The sequence below is a fragment of the Dendrobates tinctorius genome, unplaced genomic scaffold (genome assembly GCF_039654945.1).
Source record: "Dendrobates tinctorius isolate UK_male_01 unplaced genomic scaffold, ASM3965494v1 ptg000046l, whole genome shotgun sequence".
Classification (NCBI taxonomy): Eukaryota; Metazoa; Chordata; class Amphibia; order Anura; family Dendrobatidae; genus Dendrobates; species Dendrobates tinctorius.
Window position 1 is genome coordinate 16,075,060 of NW_027361714.1, and position 22,208 is coordinate 16,097,267.

General features: G+C 44.5%; 1 protein-coding gene across 3 annotated transcripts in view; it reads right to left on the reverse strand.

Moving 5' to 3' along the window:
* ARFGEF3 (ARFGEF family member 3) overlaps nucleotides 1–22,208 on the reverse strand; it is a 157,074-nt gene that overhangs the window by 77,916 nt on the left and 56,950 nt on the right. For 2 of the 3 annotated variants that reach the window (XM_073575732.1, XM_073575731.1), the window contains 5 exons: nucleotides 14,130–14,252; nucleotides 5,830–5,872; nucleotides 4,330–4,414; nucleotides 4,080–4,184; nucleotides 3,543–3,867 (listed from right to left, as the gene is read on the reverse strand). In XM_073575732.1, the coding sequence (XP_073431833.1) occupies nucleotides 3,543–3,867; nucleotides 4,080–4,184; nucleotides 4,330–4,414; nucleotides 5,830–5,872; nucleotides 14,130–14,252 (681 nt within the window). Of the gene's footprint in view, nucleotides 1–3,542; nucleotides 3,868–4,079; nucleotides 4,185–4,329; nucleotides 4,415–5,829; nucleotides 5,873–14,129; nucleotides 14,253–15,292; nucleotides 15,425–22,208 lie in introns of all 3 variants that reach the window. The other variant, XM_073575730.1, reaches the window with a different exon arrangement.

Consider the following 22,208-nt stretch of genomic DNA (forward strand, 5'->3'; position numbering starts at 1 on the left):
CAGTTTGTCGCAGATCCCGCCCGGTAAGACTCTTGTAGTTGAAAGAGACAAGAGGAGAGTTCTACGCTGGGGTCATTCTTCTAAGCTGGCCGGACACGCCGGTCAAAAGAAGGCGTTACAGCTAATATCTCGATACTACTGGTGGTCCACCTTGCGCCAAGATGTTCTGGACTTCGTTACAGGCTGTCCCGCCTGTGCTCGTAATAAAACACCCAAGAAACTGCCAGCCGGTCGCCTCCTTCCGCTCCCGGTTCCGTCTGCTCCCTGGCAACACATTGCCATGGACTTCGTCACGGATCTGCCAGCATCATCTGGTTGTAGAGTAATCTGGGTTGTTGTTGACTGGTTCTCCAAGATGGGACATTTCACTCCGCTCTCCGGTCTTCCTTCCGCCCCTAAACTTGCAGAGCTCTTCATTCAGCATGTCCTTCGGCTTCACGGACTTACACTCCATATTGTCTCTGACAGGGGAGTTCAGTTCATTTCCCGCTTCTGGCGGTCCCTCTGTAAGTTGTTGGATGTCACCCTGGACTTCTCCTCGGCCTATCACCCACAATCTAATGGCCAAGTGGAGAGAGTGAATCAAGTCCTCACAAACTATCTGCGACACTTTGCGAATGGTCACCACAGCGACTGGGCCAACCTGCTACCATGGGCGGAGTTTTCATACAACAATCATGTCGGTGAGTCCTCCTCTAACTCCCCGTTTTTCATTGTTTATGGACAGCATCCTAGGATCCCGACTCCACTGCCTCTTGCCTCTGGCAATCCTGCCGCTGAGTCCCTGGCAAAGGACTTCTCAAAGGTCTGGACAGAGACCAGGACCTCTTTGGAGCAGGCATCGGTTCGGACCAAGGAGCATGCGGATAAAAGACGTCTGGATCCGCACTTTACCAACCCGGAGATAAGGTATGGCTGTCTTCCAGGCACATCCGTCTTAAGGTCCCTTCTTATAAACTGGCTCCTCGTTTCATCGGTCCCTTTGAAGTGCTCCACCGGATCAACGATGTGTGCTATCGTTTGAAGTTGCCAGCCTCCTTACGGATCCATAACTCCTTCCATGTCTCCCTGCTGAAGCCAGTTGTTCTCAGTCGCTTCACCCAGGATCCAGGTAAATTTCCTTCTCCTGTCAGTTCCGAGGATGTCTATGAAGTGAAGGACATCCTGGCCATGAAGAGAAGAGGGGGCAGGTCGCTCTTTCTGGTTGATTGAAAGAGATATGGTCCTGAGGAGAGATCCTGGGAGCCTGAGGAGAACATTAATGCCCCGATGCTTCTTAGAAAGTTCCTGGCGGGTTTGAAGAAGGGGGGGGCGTAAGGGGGAGGGTACTGTCATGCCCTCAGCCGCAGGCACGGTCTCTGCTGCGCAGGGAGACCGGCGCCTATCTCGCAGCTCCACTGCTACTACTCACCCTGTCCGTGGCTCCAGACAATCAGCGGCTCCTTTCTCTGTTAAGAACTTGCATCCTCTTGGCAGGTCTCCTGGTTATGCTCTTAGGAGGCGTGCCCCGCTTCCTGCACATACTTAAAACAGCAGGGCACCTGTTGTCTATTAGGGCTGTCTGTGCTGTGATGCTCTGTGCATAAAAGGCATCCTCCCTCAAGAGGGAGTTGCCTGAACAATGTGTTCATTCTGTGGGATCGCTGCCTCCCACTCAGGCCACACTCTGCTTTGCTCTGCGTTCTGAATGCCATTGCAATATTCTAATATCTCTGTCTCCTCAGAATCCTCTGCTGGCAGTTCCCGCTCCTGGATCCCTCTGGACACTCCGGTTCCTACCCCAGACTGACCAAGGCTTTCCTCTTGGAATCATCCAGTGACCATCGCAGGCTAGATCAGCCTTTCTGTGATTACTCAGACCTTCCAGGTCTCTCACCACCTCCTCTATACGGTCTGTATGGGTCATCCCTCTGGTCCGGGCATCGCGGCATTAAGGTCATCTGGTGTTGCGACGGGGGAGCCCCTGTATAGGGGTACACCTTGCCCAGTGCTCCACTAAGTGGTTCTGTGTCGTGGTCCAGGGGGTTTTTCCCTCAGGCACCTTGTCCATTTGTTTGCTTTATTTAATAAACATCTTTAGTTTATTTGATTCTCTTCTTCTGTCTCTTGTGTATCGGGTATACAGCTACCACTGCATCATCAGTGGTCTAGTGGGTCCACTATACATCTTCACGCCCTGTGGGTGTAACAATGACCCTGAAAACGACAACCCGGAACACCACCCCGAAGAAGACCAAAAAGATGACCCTGAAGAAGATGAACAAGAGGACAAAGAACATGAAGACAACCACCAAGATACAGAACAACAAGAGACAGAAGACCAAGAAGCAGAAGACCAAGAAGCTGCAGAACAAAAAGCAGAAGAACATTAAGCATAAGACTAAAAAACAGAGCAAAAGATATTATCTAAAGTATAAGCAGAATAAGACTAAGCAGTGTATGGGGGTGAGTCCGTTCCTCCTCATGGTGCCCCAGGAAAATGCCTGCTGCTGCAGGCCAAACTGAACGCGGACAAATCCTGTTGTAAATCTTTTGTGACAGGCAGAACGGAAGGTGTAATCTTCAAACTTTTATAGATAACTACAGGAATGCCTGTCACAAATAAGAAATTGATGAAGAAGAATAGGAAGAAGATGAAGAAGAATAATAGTTGAATAAGAAGACTATGAAGAATGTAAAAAAAAAAAGAATAATAGGAAGAAGGTGAAGAAGAAGAAGATGAATAAGGTGAAGAAGAAATTGATGAAAAAGATGCTGCTGCTGCTGAGGATCATGAAGGAGAAAGTGTGGGAGAAGTAAAAAAGAAGGTGAAGAGCATGGAAGTAGTGAAACATACATATCTGACAAAATATAAAAAAGGTTAACATTGTCAATATCTTTGTAACTCCGAACGTTTAAAAAAAAAAAAAATTATTCCTGCTATTCCATTTGCTTGGGCTAAACCTCTATGCCTTTAATGTTTCCTCCACCTCCCAAAATACATTCTACATTATTCTTAGCTGTTTTTCTTCATGTAGAATTAACCTACAAGAAAAGAAAGGGTTTTTTTTAATTCCGATATTTCCGTCCCATTGACTTGCATTGGTTTCCGGTATCGCAATCGGCGATACCCGATACTTTTTTGGTATAGGTCCAATCCGATATTTCACGATATCGGATGGTATCACTCAACACTAGTCACAAAACTTATAACTCAGCAGCGATCTCGCTAGTGATCTCGTTTAGTGTGATGGGGGCTTTAGTCTAATGTGTGCGGGGTTCTCCTAACAAATGATGTTTGGGGAGATAAGGATCTCACGTCTGATTTCGGACTACCAATCCTTTTGTTCTTGGCAAGATAACAAGAGAATTCTGGCAATGATTCTCTAACAGACCTCTGGAGCGCTCGTCAGAGTGAGCGCTCAGTTGTATGGAAGAGTCGTGAGAGAGTTGTTGGCCGAACAATCATTTGGCTGAAGCCCACCTATTGTTTATGGGTCCTCTTGCATAGAGAACTTAAGGCATCTAAAGAATAAAAAGGAAATCATTCATCTTTTACTTACCTCCTTCATAATTTTGATAGCTTCCACACGATTTTGTGGTGGTGCATACAGCAGAATGCGGTGGTATAGTGACTGAAGAACAGGTCTCATGGATTCGACAGTGCCCATAAGTCGAACTAACTCAGCTGCAATGTAATAAATTGTTCTGGCGACTGGACCACTCAGAGCCGGTGCAGTAGAAGAACATGCTGACCCCCGCCCTTGGTCTGCTACGCCGGTTGATTGACATTCTGAATCCACAAAGGTGTTATTATGGGCAGAGGTTATGGTTTTGTCGTGGACTGGATTTCCCAGGATCACTACAAGCGCTGGACACAGTTGCTTCCTTGAACACAAAAATCACAATCTTGAATGTAAAAAAAAGTGTACTAAACAAATTAATGAATGTTAACAGTAAAACACTATCTGGCAGACATTCAATGTGACCAGAAGTGGCCAAGAAAATCAGTGTAGAGCCTGAAATATAATAATTACTGACAAAAGAGTCACTAGCCTGTTCAATACATTTCGTTTTGCCAATTCTAAGCGGATACTTACCATATCAAGTCCATGAAGCCCTTGTGGCTGTGCATTGTTGGAGAGGAGCTGTTCAGCATCGAAAGTATGCATTCCAAATACAGGAGCTGCAGGGGGTGATTCTCACTGCAAACAAATAATGGGAATGAATGGGAGGTGGGCTGCTAGGTCTAAAGACCTACAGTATAGGTGAATAATATGATATCCTGGCACAGGCCTGACCCCCAAATCACACAACCTAAATGAACTATTGGTGAAAAAAAATACTTACTTAACAACCGCCTGCAACTTGTCACATAGGACCGTGAGGACAGATACAACGTCATCACACAGCGACTCTACGGAGGGTCCAGATTCTGGGTTAAAGATCACAACATCAATAAGAAAAAAAGAACATAATAAATACAACTTTTTTATTACTACAATTTTTATTATGTTTTGTGTGTTCGAAATAGAAGATAAAATACATTAAAACTGAATCCCTAACCATCCTCCAATATCCAAACTGGTAATCAAAAGAGATAAGAGGAGGGAAAGAAAAAGAAACGTAAGCAAGTAGGTCATACATAAAAAAAAAAAGAAAAGCGGTTAGATACTATAGTTAGGGATGGATAGGTAAGTTTTAATGCAAGTATATTAGAAAATAGTATAGATTAATGCACTAGAGATTTAGGATGAAAATTATTTTAGACTTTAGACCACCCCTTTAAGGAAGAAATTAACATAGGTCTTCACTGGCTCAAAAATTCTAAAGAAGTCATGAAACAGTTGAATTAATTCCCCTTCCCCTAAAGTAAGCTATAAGTAATGTGAGTTGATTTGTCATTCTCAAAGTGGTTGGAAGATTGTTCCATTTCGTAAAGTCGACCCTTTGTAACCCAGCTCCTATTGCTTCCAGTGCATTACCCCAGGCAAATATTTTGTACTTAGTCCAGACAATGCCATTAACCCCTTTAAGATGATTTCTCTATATGAGTTACTGTATTTTTCAGACTATAAGATGCAATTTTTCCCAAAAAAATTTGGGTGGAAAATGGGGAGGATGCATCTTATTAGTCCGAAAGCAGGCTTATGAGGGGTGGCCGCTGTGGAGTAGCAGTGTCCCTGGCGGCGGCACAAGTGCGACGATGCAGAAGCTTGGTGACGGCGGTTAGCAGTGGTGAGTGCATCATTGGTTTCCTTGCGGCCATCTTCCTATAGCCGTGGGCCGCTGGAGGAGGCACGTGCGCGGATTGAGATGTCTGCTCACCGTGGACACCGGAACGCAGCATCGCAACATTTCTGCCGCCGGCATCCTGAGGAAGAGACCCTGCTCCAGGCAATACGCTCTACCTCACCGCCGACACCGAACCCGCAGAATCGCACCGCTCGGATACCCCGGGACTGCAGCATTGCCCCACTTCAGCAGCCGCCGGCTTCCTGAGGAAGGGACCATGCCTCCTGTGACCCTGCTCTACCACCGCCGGCCCTCAGGTAAGATACATTAAATTTGGACGATAAGATGGACGCCCATCTTATAAAAATCATTTTTTTTTTTTTGCTATTTTCCACCCCAAAATTTGCGGTGCGTCTTATGGTCCGATGCATCTTATAGTACGAAAAATACGGTATTTCTTGACAGTTATTATTTCAATACAGTGTATTCTGTGGTAACAGAATCTTAGTTGCAATATAGAGATATGTTCCTTGTATGACATAGTTAAGCATCTACAACGCCTCATATTTACAGGGTGCTATTCTGAATGGCATTTATCGAGTAGAACTGACATACCTTGGCTACGGAATTCCAAAAGAGCTTCGTGGATTTCGGTATTCTGTAAAAATTAAACAAGATCTTTAGGAACTCTACTTGAGAATTCAAATACACAAAATTCTTACAGACAGCCTCCTAATAGTAAAGAAACTAAGGTCTGGAAGTCACTGACAGAATATCAAAGGGATTCTTTGTGACTAATGATCAAGGGGAACAAGCAAGGGTAGATCTAGTTTTATTTACCATTTTTCTGGGTAATGCCTTAAAGTAGACATCATCGTGTTTTAGAGCCAGAGAGCAGCGTATACAGATACAGTGGGTGAAATAAGAATTGAACACGTCACCAATTTTCTAAGTAAATATATTTCTAAAGGTGCTATTGACATGAAATTCTCACCAGATGTTGGTAACAACCCCCAATAGATGTCAACAAATTAAGGTATGTGTAATAATAAGTGACAGTATTGAACACGCTTACTGAAATGTAATTAATACTTTGTACACAAGTCTTTGTTGGTGAGGACAGCATTAAGACATATCCTGTATGGAGAAACTAGTTGTATGCATTGCTCAGGTGTGATTTTGGCCCATTCTTCCATGTGCTCCTTCTATGAATTCTGAGCTTTAGTTCCTTCCATAAATTTTCTATTGGATTCAGGTCAGGTGACTGGCCGGGCAAGTCGAGCAACTTTGTTTTCTTTCTCGGAGCGTTTTCTTGGCTTTTCATATTCATCATCCTGGTAGACGGCAGCATATTTTTATCAAGAATGTCTAGGTACATTTGTCTATTCATTCTTCCATCATTGATATGAAGTTTGCCAGTACCATATGCTGAAAAACAGCCCCACACCATGATGTTCCTACCTCCAACTTCACTGTTTCTATGGCATTTTGAGGGTGATATCCAGTGCCTTTTGGCCTCCAGAAAGTGTGTATTATGGTATCCAAAGTGTTCAATTTTGGTCTCATCTGACAAGACTATATTCTCCCAGTATTTCACAGATTTGTCCAAATGTTTTTGAGCGAACTTTAAATTAACGTGATCATTTTTTTTGTTCAACAATGGAGTCTTAGGTGGTCAGAGTGCATACAGGCCATGGAGGTTGATTGCATTACTTTGAATTTTCTTAAAACAATTGTACCTGCTCATTCCAGGTTTTTCCTGTAGCTTTCCATAGGTGGTCCTTGGCTCTTGGACAACTCTTCTGATAATTCTTTTCACTTCTCTGTCTGATCTTATGCAGGGAGCACCTGGTCAGGGCTAGTTTATGGTGAAATGATGTTCTTTCCACTTGAGGAGTATGGCCCAACAGTGCTCACTGGAGTCTTCAGTAGTTTAGGTATTCTTCTTTAACAATAAGGTAGCAAAGGTCTTGAGATAGTTCACTTTACCCATCATGAGGTTTCTTGTGTGGCACGTTGGTAATGAGACACCATTTTATAGGCCTACAGCTGAATTAGCTGATATTATTTTTCACTAAGTGGCAGGATTACTTTCTAATTACTGATAGATTTCAGCTGGTGTCATGACTTTCCATGGCTTTGTGCACCTCTCTTTCTACATATGTTTTATACTTTTTCCCTGTGTCATGCCTCATTATTACTACACAATTTAATTTATGGACATTTATGGTTTGATTTATTTGCCTGTCTGGATTGGATGGGTCGTTACCGACATCTAGTGAGAAGCTCACGTCAATAACACCTTTAGCATAGCATATTTATTTAGAAAATTAGTGACGTGTTTAACACTTATTTCACCCACTGTATAAAAGTACTGGTCAATGGTTTTCCTTATCTTTGCTCTTATTGGAAAGCGTACATTGTAGATTCAGTCTGAAGGCAGCAAACCATAAAATAATACATATGGAAACAAAGAGTAAAGAACCATGTGTGAAAGCACCCAGAATATGTGTTGAACCTCAGATTCCTAAAAATACCCCCCCCACTACTCCAATGAAAGCTTTATACTCCCTTGCCATTCTAACAAGCAGCTTTATCAGATAGTCACCTGGAATGGCTTCCAACAGTTTGAAAGAGTTCTCATGAGGTGCTGAGCACTTGTTGGCTGCTTTGCATTCACTTTTCGGTCCAACTCATCCCAAACCATCTCAATTGGGTTGAGGTTGGGTGTGAGTAGAAGCCATGTCATCTGATGCAGCACTTTATCCCACTCCTTCTTGGTCACACAACTCTGGTCACAAGATGTTTGAGAGAATGCCAACAGAGTGTAATACGGTCAGCGTAAAGGGCGGCATTTTAAAGAATCTAAGGTTTAACACATGTTCCGGTTTGTTTTTTCTGAAGACCAAAACAAATGACGCTAACACGAAATGCAAATCTGATGCAAGGACATGTTTTTGCACAATGCTGTTGTAGCCATGCACTGTGAGTCGTGATTTTGGAATAAATCATCAACATTGACCTCAATGCTTCACGGTGAGCATCAGACATGTAGAAACCCTCCGCTCACCTTGTGTGCGTCTTAAAGACATGGCGGGTGGCACCAAACATCTCAAATTTTGACTCATTACACCACAGTACAAATTTTTCACTGATCTAATGTCCATTCCTTGTGTTGCTTGGCCCAAACAAATCCACTCTTGTTTGAGGTTTTCAATTGTGGCCTTTTTTGCATCAATATGAATATAAGGTCTGCTTTTCATGGTCTTTACTAGTCAGCTTGTATTGAGAGGTTTCAGCTACTTGATGTCTGTGCATCATTTAGGAGAACTAATAACTGAGGTGCTGTCAATATGCAGTTTTGTAGGCCATCTGTAACCCTGTTGAACTTGTCCTCTGCAGCAGAGTTTACTCTTGATCTTCTTCTCCTGGAGTGCTCATCATGAGACAGTTTGATGGTTTTCATAATTGCACTTAAGGATACATTCAAGGTTCTAGCAATTTTCCGGACTGACTGCCTCCATGTTAAAGTAATAACAGACCTCCATTTTTCTTTGCTTAGTGGAGTGTTTAGTGCCATATATTCACTTACAACAGTTAGTTGTAGAATAGGTCTCAGTATGGTATGGAACTGCGTACCAACATTGCCTCTGCAAAACACACCTGATGAACGCAAACGCTTTCTGAAGGTCAATGATTCTACAAATGAACTCTTGACGAGGCATACTTGTTCTTTGGAAGCCATTCCAGTGGACTAGCTGATGAAGCTGTTTGAATGCCAAAGGTTTTTAAAGTTGTCAGAGTAAAAAGGGCGTTACTGTGAGGAATCTAAGGTATAACAACTATTCTGGTTTGTGTCACCCTTTATGCCTTGTGTTTACATGTGTTCCTTTGTCATTTTGAAGCAGTCAGTCTGGATCTACAATGTGCACATTCCAACAACGTCAAGGAAAACCAGTGTATAATGACTGTCTAAATGTTTGATTGGTACTGTAGATTTGTAAGACCTCAGTATAAGACCTCAGAGTAAGCATGGGTTTTAAAAGATCTGCTAAATCTTGTTCCATAAAGCTACATAGTAATCTACTGCGCATGTCCTGTTGAATGACATACTGCCTTGGTTAGTACAGGTTCACTTTAAAGCTACAAGATATAGGATATGTCCACACAAAATTTTTGGGCTTGTTTTCTGTGACATATCCACAAGAGTTTGCAGGGAAATCAGTAACAGCAAATACAAACATATTTTGTAAGTTTGGTGCAGATTTCCTTGGCCATGCCTGCTACATGCATCCTCCCCGAGCAATGCTTTTTTTCTGATGTCTGTACACCTGCCTCATCTGATGAGGTCTCATCCCACGTGAACGCTGCAGTGATTACATGGACCAAGACGTTCTCGCAGGAGGCCAGGTAGACCGTGACCGTTCAAGAATCAGAGTGTTATTGCTACGGAAGCACCAGTAAGGCGAGGACAGAGATTTAAACATGAAGGAACTAATTGATTATTAAGGATTTGAGGTTTTAGGCAAATCCAAGGGTAATCTGCAACAACTTGGGTTTATTGTGGATTTTAAGATTTCTTTTTAAGTTCAGTGAGAAAATCCGCTAAGCTGACACCATTCCTCGACATAAAATTTCTATGTTACTGATGTAAAAGTAAGCACTACAGGTCAATTTCTGTGTAGAAAACTTCTACAGCCTCAGGATGAGAGATGCGCAAAATTGGTCTCCACGGCAGATTTATTTTTACAGAAAATTCAGACAAATTTGGAGCATTTCTGATCAAACCCAAGGACATGAACTGCCTCTGACTTTAAAATCAAATAAACCTTAATTTTTCATTTTGAAACCAGAGAAACTAATGGTAAATCTACAATTTATACCTCATACATTCAGTGACGTAGAGAAGGTTGGCAGCGTCCAGAGCAAGTCAAGTATTTTATGCACTTAAATCCATGGGAACCATCTCAAAACCCACTCCTATGCACAACACTAGATTGTTGTTTTTGTACAATTTTGCACAGGAGAGCACCCCATGCAGCTCTCTGTCTCTCACCTCACAAATCAAAAGTGAGAGGAGAGGCACGGAGTTGAGAGAGTATAGCTCACCCTTTGTCATTTCAGTTTCTGCCTATGCAGAGTGGAGCAGGTGTCATTGGCAGCTGTGTTCTGTAGAGGCAGCACTCAAATTGAGACCTTTGTCATCTCTGATTGGGTATGTGCAGCGTTGTGAAGTTGATTTTTCTTGACATTGTAACATTTAATGGACTGATATTTGATAGTTTATATGATTTGGAACTGAATTCATGCAATGATGCAGTGTGGGTGAAGGGATCTACAGTAGTGGTTGCCCCATGGCTCAAAGCTTCGCTCCCTTCTTCCTTACTGCCACTTCTTCTTGGAGCAGCACAGTGAGTGCTTGGTTGCTGAACTAGATAATTAGTGCAGCCTTGGGCAGCTTTCACAACTATGTCACCACCACAGGTCCCAATGCAGAGTGCAGCAGTCAAGATGAGTTCTCTGCTTGGGGAGCGTCAGACATAGTGATGAGTGACTACGCTCGGGTAAGGTGTTATGCGAGCATGCTCGGGAGCTAACCCAGTGTCTTCGGTGTGCTCGAAAAATATGTTACAGTCTACGCGGCTATATGTCTCGCGACTGTTTTTCAGCCGCAACCAATACAGGGATTGCCTGTTTGTTAGGCAGTCCCTGCATGTGTCACGGCTGTCCAACAATTGTGAGACATGCAGCTGCGTGGACGGCAACATATTTTTCGAGCACGCCAAAGACGCTCGGTTAGCTCCCGAGCATGCTCGCATAACACGTGAAGAGTCATCTGAGTGCTGCCAATCAGACAATTCAGGCAGCAGTCTCCTAACCCATCCCTGCCAACTTAGTTAACACTTCCCCAGCACTCTCATCCTGACATCCTCCGAAGCTCAGCTGGGCAAATGTTAATCAATGGGGACGAGTTTGAAGACTCTTCCTGATTTCAAAACCCAAATTACTCTTCACTGGTAATTACCATACAGCACGCCATCTTATAATCTTTTACTGGATAAAAGAGAAGGAAAAGAAAAAGAAAACATACAAAGAAATGTGAAGAAGCATTTATAGGTTAAGTGTTACGTTAGAAATGTTACTAGGGCTGATAAATTAGCTTCACAATTTACTTTTAATAAAGACCTGTCACTTGCTCAAAACATGGAGTAAATATCCGCTGTTGTCCATTTTGAACTGCGTTGCTCCATTACGGAGAAATTCACTTTGGTTTCTTCAGGATATTCACTATGTGAAATCTTGGCTTGCAATCCAACTGGGTGTTACTTTGCAGTCTTTTCTGGGGATATGCACTTTCAACACTCCCTCCCAGACACTGCCAAATCACAGCTCAGGAGCTAATCTAACCGTTTAGCAGTCTCAGACGATGCCTGTGATTGACAGCGCTTATGAGGCATAAAGCAAGTCTCCAGAGAAGACTGAAGAAACACCCCGTTGGACTGCAAGCAGAGATTTCACATCCTGCGCTCCAAAAGAAACAAATGTAAATATCTCCGCAATGCAGGCAGTGCAAAATGGAAAGAGGGGCAGAATCAGGGTAGAGCAGGGATTTTTTACACGGTATTTTGCTCAATTTTTCAGGAACTGACAACTACTCTGTAAAGGGAACCTGTCAACAAGATTGTGCTGAGTAACCTAGAGATACTGTCAGGTTGGCGTCCTTATACTGATTACAATGACACCTGGGTTGATGAAATCCGCCTTGTGGTTGTTGTTTAATCTTTATTTTAGAATTCATGATATGCTCGTGCCCCAGGGCAGGCCTTATATATATGAAAAAGAAAACGCAGCAGCACTCTATATAAGCCAAGATATATGGAACCAAACACTGAAAACATTAAATCTAAATTGTGTTATTACTCAGATGTACTTACAAAAGTGCAGGTTTTAGCCATAAATTGGGCAATTCATGTATGCCCATCAACCACAGCATACATGAATTGCCTACAGAAGGGTTTTTTCTTTTTTTTCCCCATACATATAATATTCATTATGTAAACTAGGGGGCAGGTCAGTGAGGGATCAGCGACCTATCAGAAGCCATACAAATGAATACCTAATCAGAGCACTACATGAAGACCCCCACAGGCCGCCCCAGAGCACAAGCATATCGTTAACTCAAAACTGAAAGTAAAGATTAAACAACAACAACCACAAGACGGAATTCATCAACCAAGGTATCATTGTAATCAGTATACTGGCGCTGACCTGACGCTGTGTGTACGTTACTGTGCGCAATCCTGCTGACAGGTTCCCTTTAAATAAGAGTAATGCCGAATGTAGAAGAAGGGGGTTGCTCATGAACCAAACATGCCATTATATACATAGCACTGAATTTTTACGTTAGTAGTCTTGGCAGTGTTGAGCTGTTGTGTTTATTTCATTTACTGCATCTGCCTAAATAAGTTCGGTCAGTCCACAACTGCATTCACGCTGCATATTCAAGAAGAGAACATATACTACAACATATGGCCACTGCCAAGGTGTCTGCTGACTCACAGAGCCGCGGGGCTGGAAACGCCCCGCGTACAAAGCTTGACGGCATGAGTAACTAGCATATCGTAACACCAGAAGGCATGTCTGGATGCTGCAGCCCGCTATACTCTCACACACGAGATTCGCTAGTTATTAAATAGGCAAATTAACTAATATCTTATAATTGAACTTCTTCCCTCATTTCTTACTTTGGAAGTGGATTATACAAGAATATAGCATCCCAATCCCACGACAATACTCACTGCTTGCTCAGTCTTGTCATAGGGAAACTGCAGAAACTCCAAACACAACCAACTGCAAGAATGTGAATACTGGGGCCCCAAATGCATGTGATGTTTATTAAGGTGGTCTCTTCTTATGTGGCAAAGGTGTCTTTAAGCCCTTTCAGGCACCAGGACCTGGTTGGACTGACATGTCTGCACTCCATATAATTGGAGGTAAGGTGCATCCAAACCTCTACACATCGTGTACACATATAAACCGACCTACCACTAAAAGGGTGTGTGTTTTGTTTTTGCTGAGTTTTCGGAGCAGAAACTCCATGTTTTTGGAGAAGGATTCGGAGTTTCCACTCAATTTCTGCTCTAAAAACTCAGTGCCAACACATCATTAGGGTGTATGCACACAGCGCTGTTTTCCCTGAAACATCTCTGGCGTCTTTTTTGGGATCTGCCTGTAAAATGACGTCGTGCGCACCTACCCCAAGGCTGGTTTCACATACAGCGGTTTAAGAGCAATTTTGTATGTTCTCATTTATGGGGATTGTCTAAAGTTTGTAAATGGGTAAAACTGCAAAGTGCTTATAAAAACCACCAACTTTGAAATTTACTTCTTAGAATTAAAAATCCCTCCATTCTTGAGAATTCTTTTTACTAAGCGTATCGCTCAATGCCTAGGTTAGTCTCAGAGTGGATGGATGCCCAGGTAAGGAGCACATGGCGCGAGACGGCTCTACAGCCGGCTCATCTTCAGGGGCGCACCGATCTCAGCAGAGCAAACAGCTGGGAGGCAGAGGAGCACTGCGCTCCTGAAGACACTACTTCAGAAGAACCCTTTGACTAATACTAGAAAAGTAGAATAGTAAAGAAGAGTAACGGTTTCATGTTATTATTAATTTAACAAATATTAATTGATTAATAAAAAAAAATGAAATTTATTAATTTAAGTTCATGTTTCATTTTTTTTTTTTTTTAGAATAATTTATACATGTACAATATTTTCAGGGGTCAAACATTGCACGCGGACAACACCTTATCCCAGCACATTAGCTCATAACTGCTGCTAATCCCTGGCATTGTCGGAAACATAGATTTACCTGCAGAAAAAATATATATATCTAGAAATATATGACGTCTCACCGGGCTGTCCTGCTTTTGACGCAATTGTAATGTCAAGTCACTTAACATCTGACTGAGCGTGGCTCGTACAGCCGTGTTAATGCTTCGCTGGTGACAGCTTGATACATAGGTTTCAATGCAGATCTGCGGGGAAACAGCAGGAACAGTAATGTCACAATCTACAAAAGAATGACTGAACGCAGGACACCAGTTTCTCCCATATATCTATATGGGACAGATTTTTTATAGAAGTCACTATATTGACACCGTTAAATGTCACGACCATCAGTTCACAAAAAAAAGTCTCGAAAGGTGTAAAGGGCAGGTATAAATGAATATGGTAACTACTTCACATCCTGAAAATAAATAACTTCCCCACTTATTATAGGATTCACAAAAAAGGACATAAAAAAAAAGAGAAAAAGGGCAGCCATGCTTACTAAAACACTATACTAATGCAGCGCAGGATGTAGAAGCCCCCACTCATAAAGGCAGAGGCAGCACATGTGAAAATTACCGATGAAACCACGGTTCACACACCTAACAGTCATGGACGGGTGGAGGCCTAATATTACAAATGTATGTAGATAAGTTTGTTTGCTGCGAACGATATCTATAACTTTGTATGTAACCCCCCTTCTCATGTACAGCACCATGGAATTAATGGCGCTATATAAATAATAATAAGGCTTGTATAGGGCGCCAGTCACCCGCACATGTACTGCACAGTGTCTGGCTTACAGACTATTAGTGACACCAATACTATTACATCAGGCGGGCAGCCCAGCACTATATAAGTACACCCCACAACTAATTCCCCAAGCCATCACTAAAAGGGCCTAGCTGAACCGTGCAAAAAAAATGAAAAATAAGAGATGAAAGGCAGGCATGAGTGTGGTTGTTTCCCCAGTATATTTCACATGTGCTGCCCCTGCGCTTATCATTGGGGGCTGCTGCATCCGGCAGTGCATCAGTCTTGTGTCTCGGTGTAAATACGGTCACATACACAAGTAATAGGCTAAAATGCAAAATATCAAAGGAAGCATATGTATAGGGAGGGGTTATACAAGACCTTAATTTTATGTAAACTCTCTCTATTGATATAATGGGAGATCAGATAAATGAATAAATAAAAGTAACTTATCCACATACATACATTAGTACATTAGTAAATAACAGGATACCTCGAAAAAAGCAGTGGGCTGCAAGGGGCCAAGGAAAATGCGATGGCATAAAGCAATTAGGACGTGTGCAATGGACTCTCGTATTATTTCATGCAAGCGACGGGATCCTTTTTTATGGCATGCCAAACACAACTACAGATGGAAGAGCAAAACCACAAGCAGTAAAAGCATAACACAAAGAGGAAAACTGACACATGAAACGCAGATATGAGATGTGGAAAAATGGAGCCACGCACACAATCATAAATATATGCTAGTACTAACTAGAGACCAAGGCGTAATAGTTCCTTCATGAAACAAAGTAGAGCTCTGTGGCTGGAGCAGGTATATGGTCTCAAATGCATAAACTCTATACAGTGTACTGGAGGCAGACCATTCCTATATATCTGTAAAGCGCATCACATCCGTTATAGGAAGCCGCATTTCTTCTAGAAAACGTTATAAATACCTAGGCTAGAAGACCATGTGTATAAAAAAATAAAACTCTATTAGAATATGTTTCATGGAAATAAAAGTAAGGAGAATGACCCAAAGGTCTTTCTCATTATGATATAGACACTCTTGTGAGCAAGACGACAGCTGCAGTACAACTAAGTCCTTTTCTTTGCTTTTTAGTAGTGTTAGTGGCCACACATGTTGTGGCCGAGCCACAGATTACCGCTAATTACCTATTTTATCAGTGCCAGCCAATCATGTAATGTGTAGAGGATCCGCACAACTCTTCGCCAACTGATGAAGTCAGGGAGAAAAGAATCATGTATACTGTTTAATCCCAAAGCCCAATGTTTTCGTATTCCCAGGAGATAAACCGCAGTGTCTTATGTAGTGTCTTATCTGCGTGGAGTGGTATGTGTTCCTACCTATCATTTCTTTTGCCACGATCTGTTTCACTCCTCTTGATTTAGTACTCTAGCATATCTTTGAGTGGTCACTCCTACCCCTCCCTCTCTTTTATGACCTTTGTCTAAGGCCCCGTCACACATAGCGACGCACCAGCAATCCCGACAACGATATGACCTGGTCAGGATCGCTGGTTTGTCGCTACATGATCGCTGGTGAGCTGCCAAACAGGCAGCTTCACCAGCTATCAGCACCAGCGACAAGCGGGTAACAAGCGACGCACGTCGCTTAGTTACCCACTGTGTACCTTAGTTACCAGCGCGCTGGTGCAGGGAGTTGGTAACCAAGGTACACATCGTGTTTCTAAGCGCTGCGCGCCGCTTAGAAACCCGACATTTACCTTAGTTACCAGCGCGCTGATCGCTGGTCTCCCACAGCGATGCGTGCTGGCCAGCGGGAGACCAGCGATCAAAAAAATGTCCTGGCCATTCCAGGACGATCAGCGATAATCAGCAGGGGGGCCGCCGGTCGCTGGTCAGTGTCACACACAGCGATCTCGCTAGTGAGATCGCTGTTGCGTCACAAAACTTGTGGGTGGCCAAAGGGTATGTGCACACATTGCGGATTCTGCTGTGGATCCGCAGCAGATTCTCCTGCGGTGTACAGTACCATTTTAATCAATGTAAAATGAAAAACGCTGTGCACATGCTGCAGATTTTTCTGCGGGTATTTGAATCCGCAGCATGTAAATTCTTTGTGCGGAATCCGCAGCGTTTTACACCTGCTCCATTATAGGAATCCGCAGGTGTAAAAACGGAGGTGGAATCTGCACAAAATCTGCAGAAAATCTGCATTAAATCCGCAGGTAAAAAGCAGGTCATTTTTCCTGCGGATTTAGCAAAATCCGTGCGGAAAAATCCGCAGAAGAATCCGCAACGTGTGCACAAACCCTAACTCTGTTCATTTGGTCTGACTATTCTCACCCACCGCCCCCTCAAGCCTGATTGCTCTTAACTCAATATATATTCAGACCCATAAGTCTGATCCATGCATCTTTCAAAGTACCGTATTTTTCGCTTTGTAAGATGCACTTTTTTCCCCCAAATTTGGGGGGAAAATGGGGGTGCGTCTTACAAAGCGGACATGCCTTACCATAGGCCATGATCAGGGGCTGTCCGGCGGTTGCTGGCCGATGCTGCGGGTGTCTATGATGCCCAGCGGTGCTGCGTGTGTGCCCGGTGCTGCCCGGGGCTCTGCTGACATTGTGCGACAGGCCAGAGCCCCGGCATTTCCTCGGTTCCCTGTGTGTGTGCAGTGGTTCCAGTCAAAAATGGCCGCCGGCGCTTGCGCAGATGGGATCTCAGGACCTAGCTCTCGAGAGATGAGATTTCAGCGCTGAGATTTCATCTCTCGTGAGCTGGGTCCCGAGATCCCACCTGCGCAAGCGCTGGCGGCCATTTTTGACTTGAAGCACTGCACACACACCGCTGGGCATTGGAGACACCGGCCAGCAACCGCCGAACACCCCGGCAGCAGCACAAGACCCTGCAGCAGCACAAGACCCCTGCAGCAGCGACACACATCAGAGCCCCCCTCATCCCTGAATGCGGCCTGCAGCATCACTCCACGCCTGCCTCCTCCAGCAACAAGCCTGGGACCCCGCTACACCGCAACCACCAACCCCAGTAAGAAATAAGATGCAAGGATTATTATAAGAAGCACCACCATTTTATTAAAAAATATTTTTTTCTTATTTTTCTCCTCAAAATTTGTAGTGCGTCTTATAATCCGGAGAGTCTTATAAAGTGAAAAATACAGTACATCTTTTTAAGTACAAAACTTTGAATTAGACTAGAATTGGACTGGAATTGACTAAGGTAATGGGATATAAAACCACTACAATGTTCCTGTTTCTTTTCACTTTCACCCCCATACTACTTTATTTCTTACTATCTCCTGTAATCCCTCCACCTAGTAAGGAACTAGTCACATCTCCTTCCATCCTCCCCAGCCATCTCACCTCTTCCTCAGAACTGTTCCTCCACATACAATCCTTTTTTTCCAGACACGCATGGCCACATCATGTCCTATCCTCCTCCCACTCCTCATTGCTGGTGACATGTCCCCAAATGCTGGCCCTCCTCAATACATCCCCACACTCATTTCTAACACCCTGTCACGACCCTGTACAAATTTTCGAAATCATGAAAACCTCATATCCATTAATCCAGCCCCCACTCCCCGAGTCCCTCTATCTGGAGCACTATGGAACGCATGCTCTGTCTGCAACAAACTGTCCTATATCCATGGCCTCTTTTCACTAACAAACTCTCCTTCCTTGGCATCACTGAAACCTCCTGGCTCACCCCCTCTGACACAGCCTCTCCTGCTGCACTTTCTTATGACGGATTCCATCTCTCTCACACCCCTTGCCCCAGCAACAAACGTGGTGGAGGAGTTGGCTTTCTCCTGTCCATTGCCTACTCTTTTATCCCAATACCACTCCCACCCTCCGCTACTCTTCCCTCGTTTGAGGTGCACTCCGTCCGCATCTACTCCACCTCCAACCTCCAGCTGGCTGTCATCTACTGCCCCACAGTACTAGCCATCTCCACCTTCCTCAACCACTTCACCACCTGACTACTTAATTTCTTTTCTGCTGACATCCCCACTATCATCATGGGTGACTTCAACATCCCTATCGACACTTCCACCTCAGCTGCCTTTAAACTTTTATCCCTGACTGCCTCCTTTGGCCTCACTTAATGGTCCTCGGCGGCCACTCACAAAGATGGCCACACGCTGGACCTTACCTTCACCCGCCTCTGTTCCCTTACTAATCTCACTAACTCGCCCCTCCCCCTGTCTGACCACAACCTACTGACATTCTCTTCCCTCTCCTCTCCTAGTGCGCAACCCCCACTCCACAAACTCACTCACCCACCCTTGCAGAAATCTCAAACACCTCAATTTCCATTCACTCTGAGTCCTTTCTCCCTCTTACAGACATAGCTTCATTACATGACAAAGATACTGCTGCCACTTTTTATAACATCACAATAACAGCAACACTAGATTCAGCCGCCCCCCTCACGCACACCATAACTTGTACAAATCAACAGGCAACCCTAGCTGACCAGCCTGACCAAAGAACTGAGACAGGCTTCCAGGGTTGCTGAGCGGAGATGGAAGAGATCCCATTCTGCAGAGCACGTTTTCAGATACAAGCAGTCCCTTGCCAGCTTCAAGTCCACGCTCACTGCCGCAAAACAAACTTACTTCTCATCTCTAATATCCTCCCTGTCTCGCAACCCTAAACAGCTTTTTGACACTTTCAATTCTCTCCTCCGTCCCCCAACATCTCCTCCCTCCCTCTTCTCTCATTTCTGCTGAACACTTTGCATCTTTCTTTAAGCAGAAGATCGATAATATCAGAGAAAGCTTTGGCCCACAGCCCCCAATGACCCTCCTCTTAACTGCTCAGCCCTATTCTTCCAAAACCAGCTTCTCTAACATGACCGAAGATCAGATATCCACACTGCTTTCAAGATCACATCTCACCACTTGCACGCTTGACCCACTCCCGTCCCACCTCATCCCTAACCTCGCGCCACAGTCTTCATCCCAACCCTAAAGCCCCCATCACATATAGCGATCTCGCTAGCGAGATCGTTGCTGAGTCACAAGTTTTGTGACGCAACAGCGATCTCACCAGCGAGATTGCTGTGTGTGACACTGACCAGCGACCGGCCCCCCTGTCGATTATCGCTGATCATCCTGGAATGGCCAGGACATTTTTTTGATCGCTGGTCTCCCGCTGGCCAGCACGCATCGCTGCGTGTGACAGGCGGGAGACCAGCGATCAGCGCGCTGGTAACTAAGGTAAACGTCAGGGTTTCTAAGCGGCGCGCAGCGCTTAGAAACCCGATGTGTACCTTTGTTACCAGCGCGCTGGTGCAGGGAGCTGGTAACCAAGGTACACATAGGGGTTTCTAAGTGCCACGCGCTGCTTGGAAACCCCATGTGTACCTTGGTTACCAGCTCCCTGCACCAGCACGCTGGTAACTAAGGTTACACAGTGAGTAATTAAGCGACGTGCGTCGCTTGTTACCCTCCTGTCGCTGGTGCTGATCGCTGGTGGAGCTGCCTGTTTGGCAGCTCACCAGTGATCATATAGCGACACACCAGCGATCCTAACAAGGTCACATCATTGTCGGGATCGCTGGTGCATCGCTATGTGTGACGGGGCCCTAACACATCTCTTCAACCTTTCACTTACAAACGGTGTATTCCCCTCATCCTTCAAACAAGCCTCAATCACACCCACCCTCAAAAAGCCCTCCCTTGACTCATCATCAGTGTCTAGCTATCACCCAATATCACTTCTCCCTTATGCCTCTAAACTACTGGAACAGCATGTCCATCTTGAACTGTCCTCCCACCTCTCCTCCTGCTCCCTGTTTGACCGGTTACAATCTGGCTTCCAACCGCATCACTCAACTGAAACCACCCTAACTGAAGTCTCCAATGACCTACTAACTGCCAAGAACAAGCAACACTACTCTGTCCTCCTCCTCCTGGACCTGTCTTCTGGCTTTGACACTGTAGAGCATTCCCTTTTGTTTCAGATTCTCTCATCTCTTGGCATCACAGATTTGGTCCTATCCTGGATCTCGTCATATTGAATAGACCAGACATTCAGTGTCTTCCTCTCCCACACCACCTCCGCACCTCACCCCTATCTGTCGGTGTTCCCCAAGGTTCAGTTCTAGGACCCCTACTCTTCTCCATCTACACCTTTAGCTTTGGACAGCTCATAGAATCCCACGGTTTGCAGTATCATCTCTATGCCGATGACAAGCAGATCTACCTATCTGGACCCGACATCACCTCCTTACTGAGCAAAATCCCACAAAGCCTGTCCACCATTTCATCTTTATTTTCTGCTCGCTTTCTAAAACTGAACATGGAAAAAACCCTATTAAAATATAACTTTTATTAAGTACAAAAATAACAATATAAAATTGCACAGATGTCCCCTATTATAAAGCCTAGTAAAAAAAGGGCTATTGTATTGCTGGAAAGAGATAAGCTATAACAGTTAGACCAAATCAGGCCCCGTCACACATAGCGATCTCGCTAGCGAGATTGCTGCTGAGTCACAATTTTTGTGACACAACAGCGATCTCACCAGCGAGATCGCTGTGTGTGACAGAGATCAGCGACCGGCCCCCCTGCCGGTATCGCTCATCGCTGCAGGAAAGGCCAGGACTTTATTCTGGTCGCTGGTCTCCCGCTGGCCACCACGCATCGCTGCGTGTGACAGGCGGGAGACCAGCGATCTGCTGGTAACTAATGTACACATCGGGTATCCAAGGGACGTGCGTCCCTTAGATACCTGATGTGTACGCTAGTTACCAGCGCGCTAATGCAGGGAGCTGGTAACTAACGTACACATCGGGTATCTAGGGACGCATGTCCCTTGGATACCCGATGTGTACGTCAGTTACCAGCTTCCTGCATCAGCGCGCTGGTTACTAACGTGCACAGCGACGCCGGGCGCTGGGCGGCGCTGTGCTGATCGCTGGTGAATCTGTCTGTTTTACAGCTCACCAGCGATCACAAAGCGATTCACCAGTGATCCTGACACATTGATATTGTTGTCAGAATCGCTGGTGAGTTGCTATGTGTGACTCCAGCCTAACCAGCTAAATCTGCCATTCCAATCATATGGTCAAAAAAACCTGAATCCAAGCAGTTAAAAACTGCAAAATACTACTATAGCCCAAAAAATGGAAAAAAAGGGAAATGGACATAAAGAAGATGTAAAAAAATTGATAATACGTGCTACCATCTGATAACAATTTCACTCAGCCGATGTGAAGAAAAAGAGTGACCTGGCCCTATACAAAATGACTATCTGAACACCTACCTAGGTGCGGAGCTTGGCACCCTAAGAAATACGAGAATGGCGCCCCCGTGCGATGGCTATCCCTAATCTACTATATCATCCTATAAGACGACAGATTAGAAACAGAGGGCCAGACGGCCTGTATCCATTTGCTTAGAATATCTT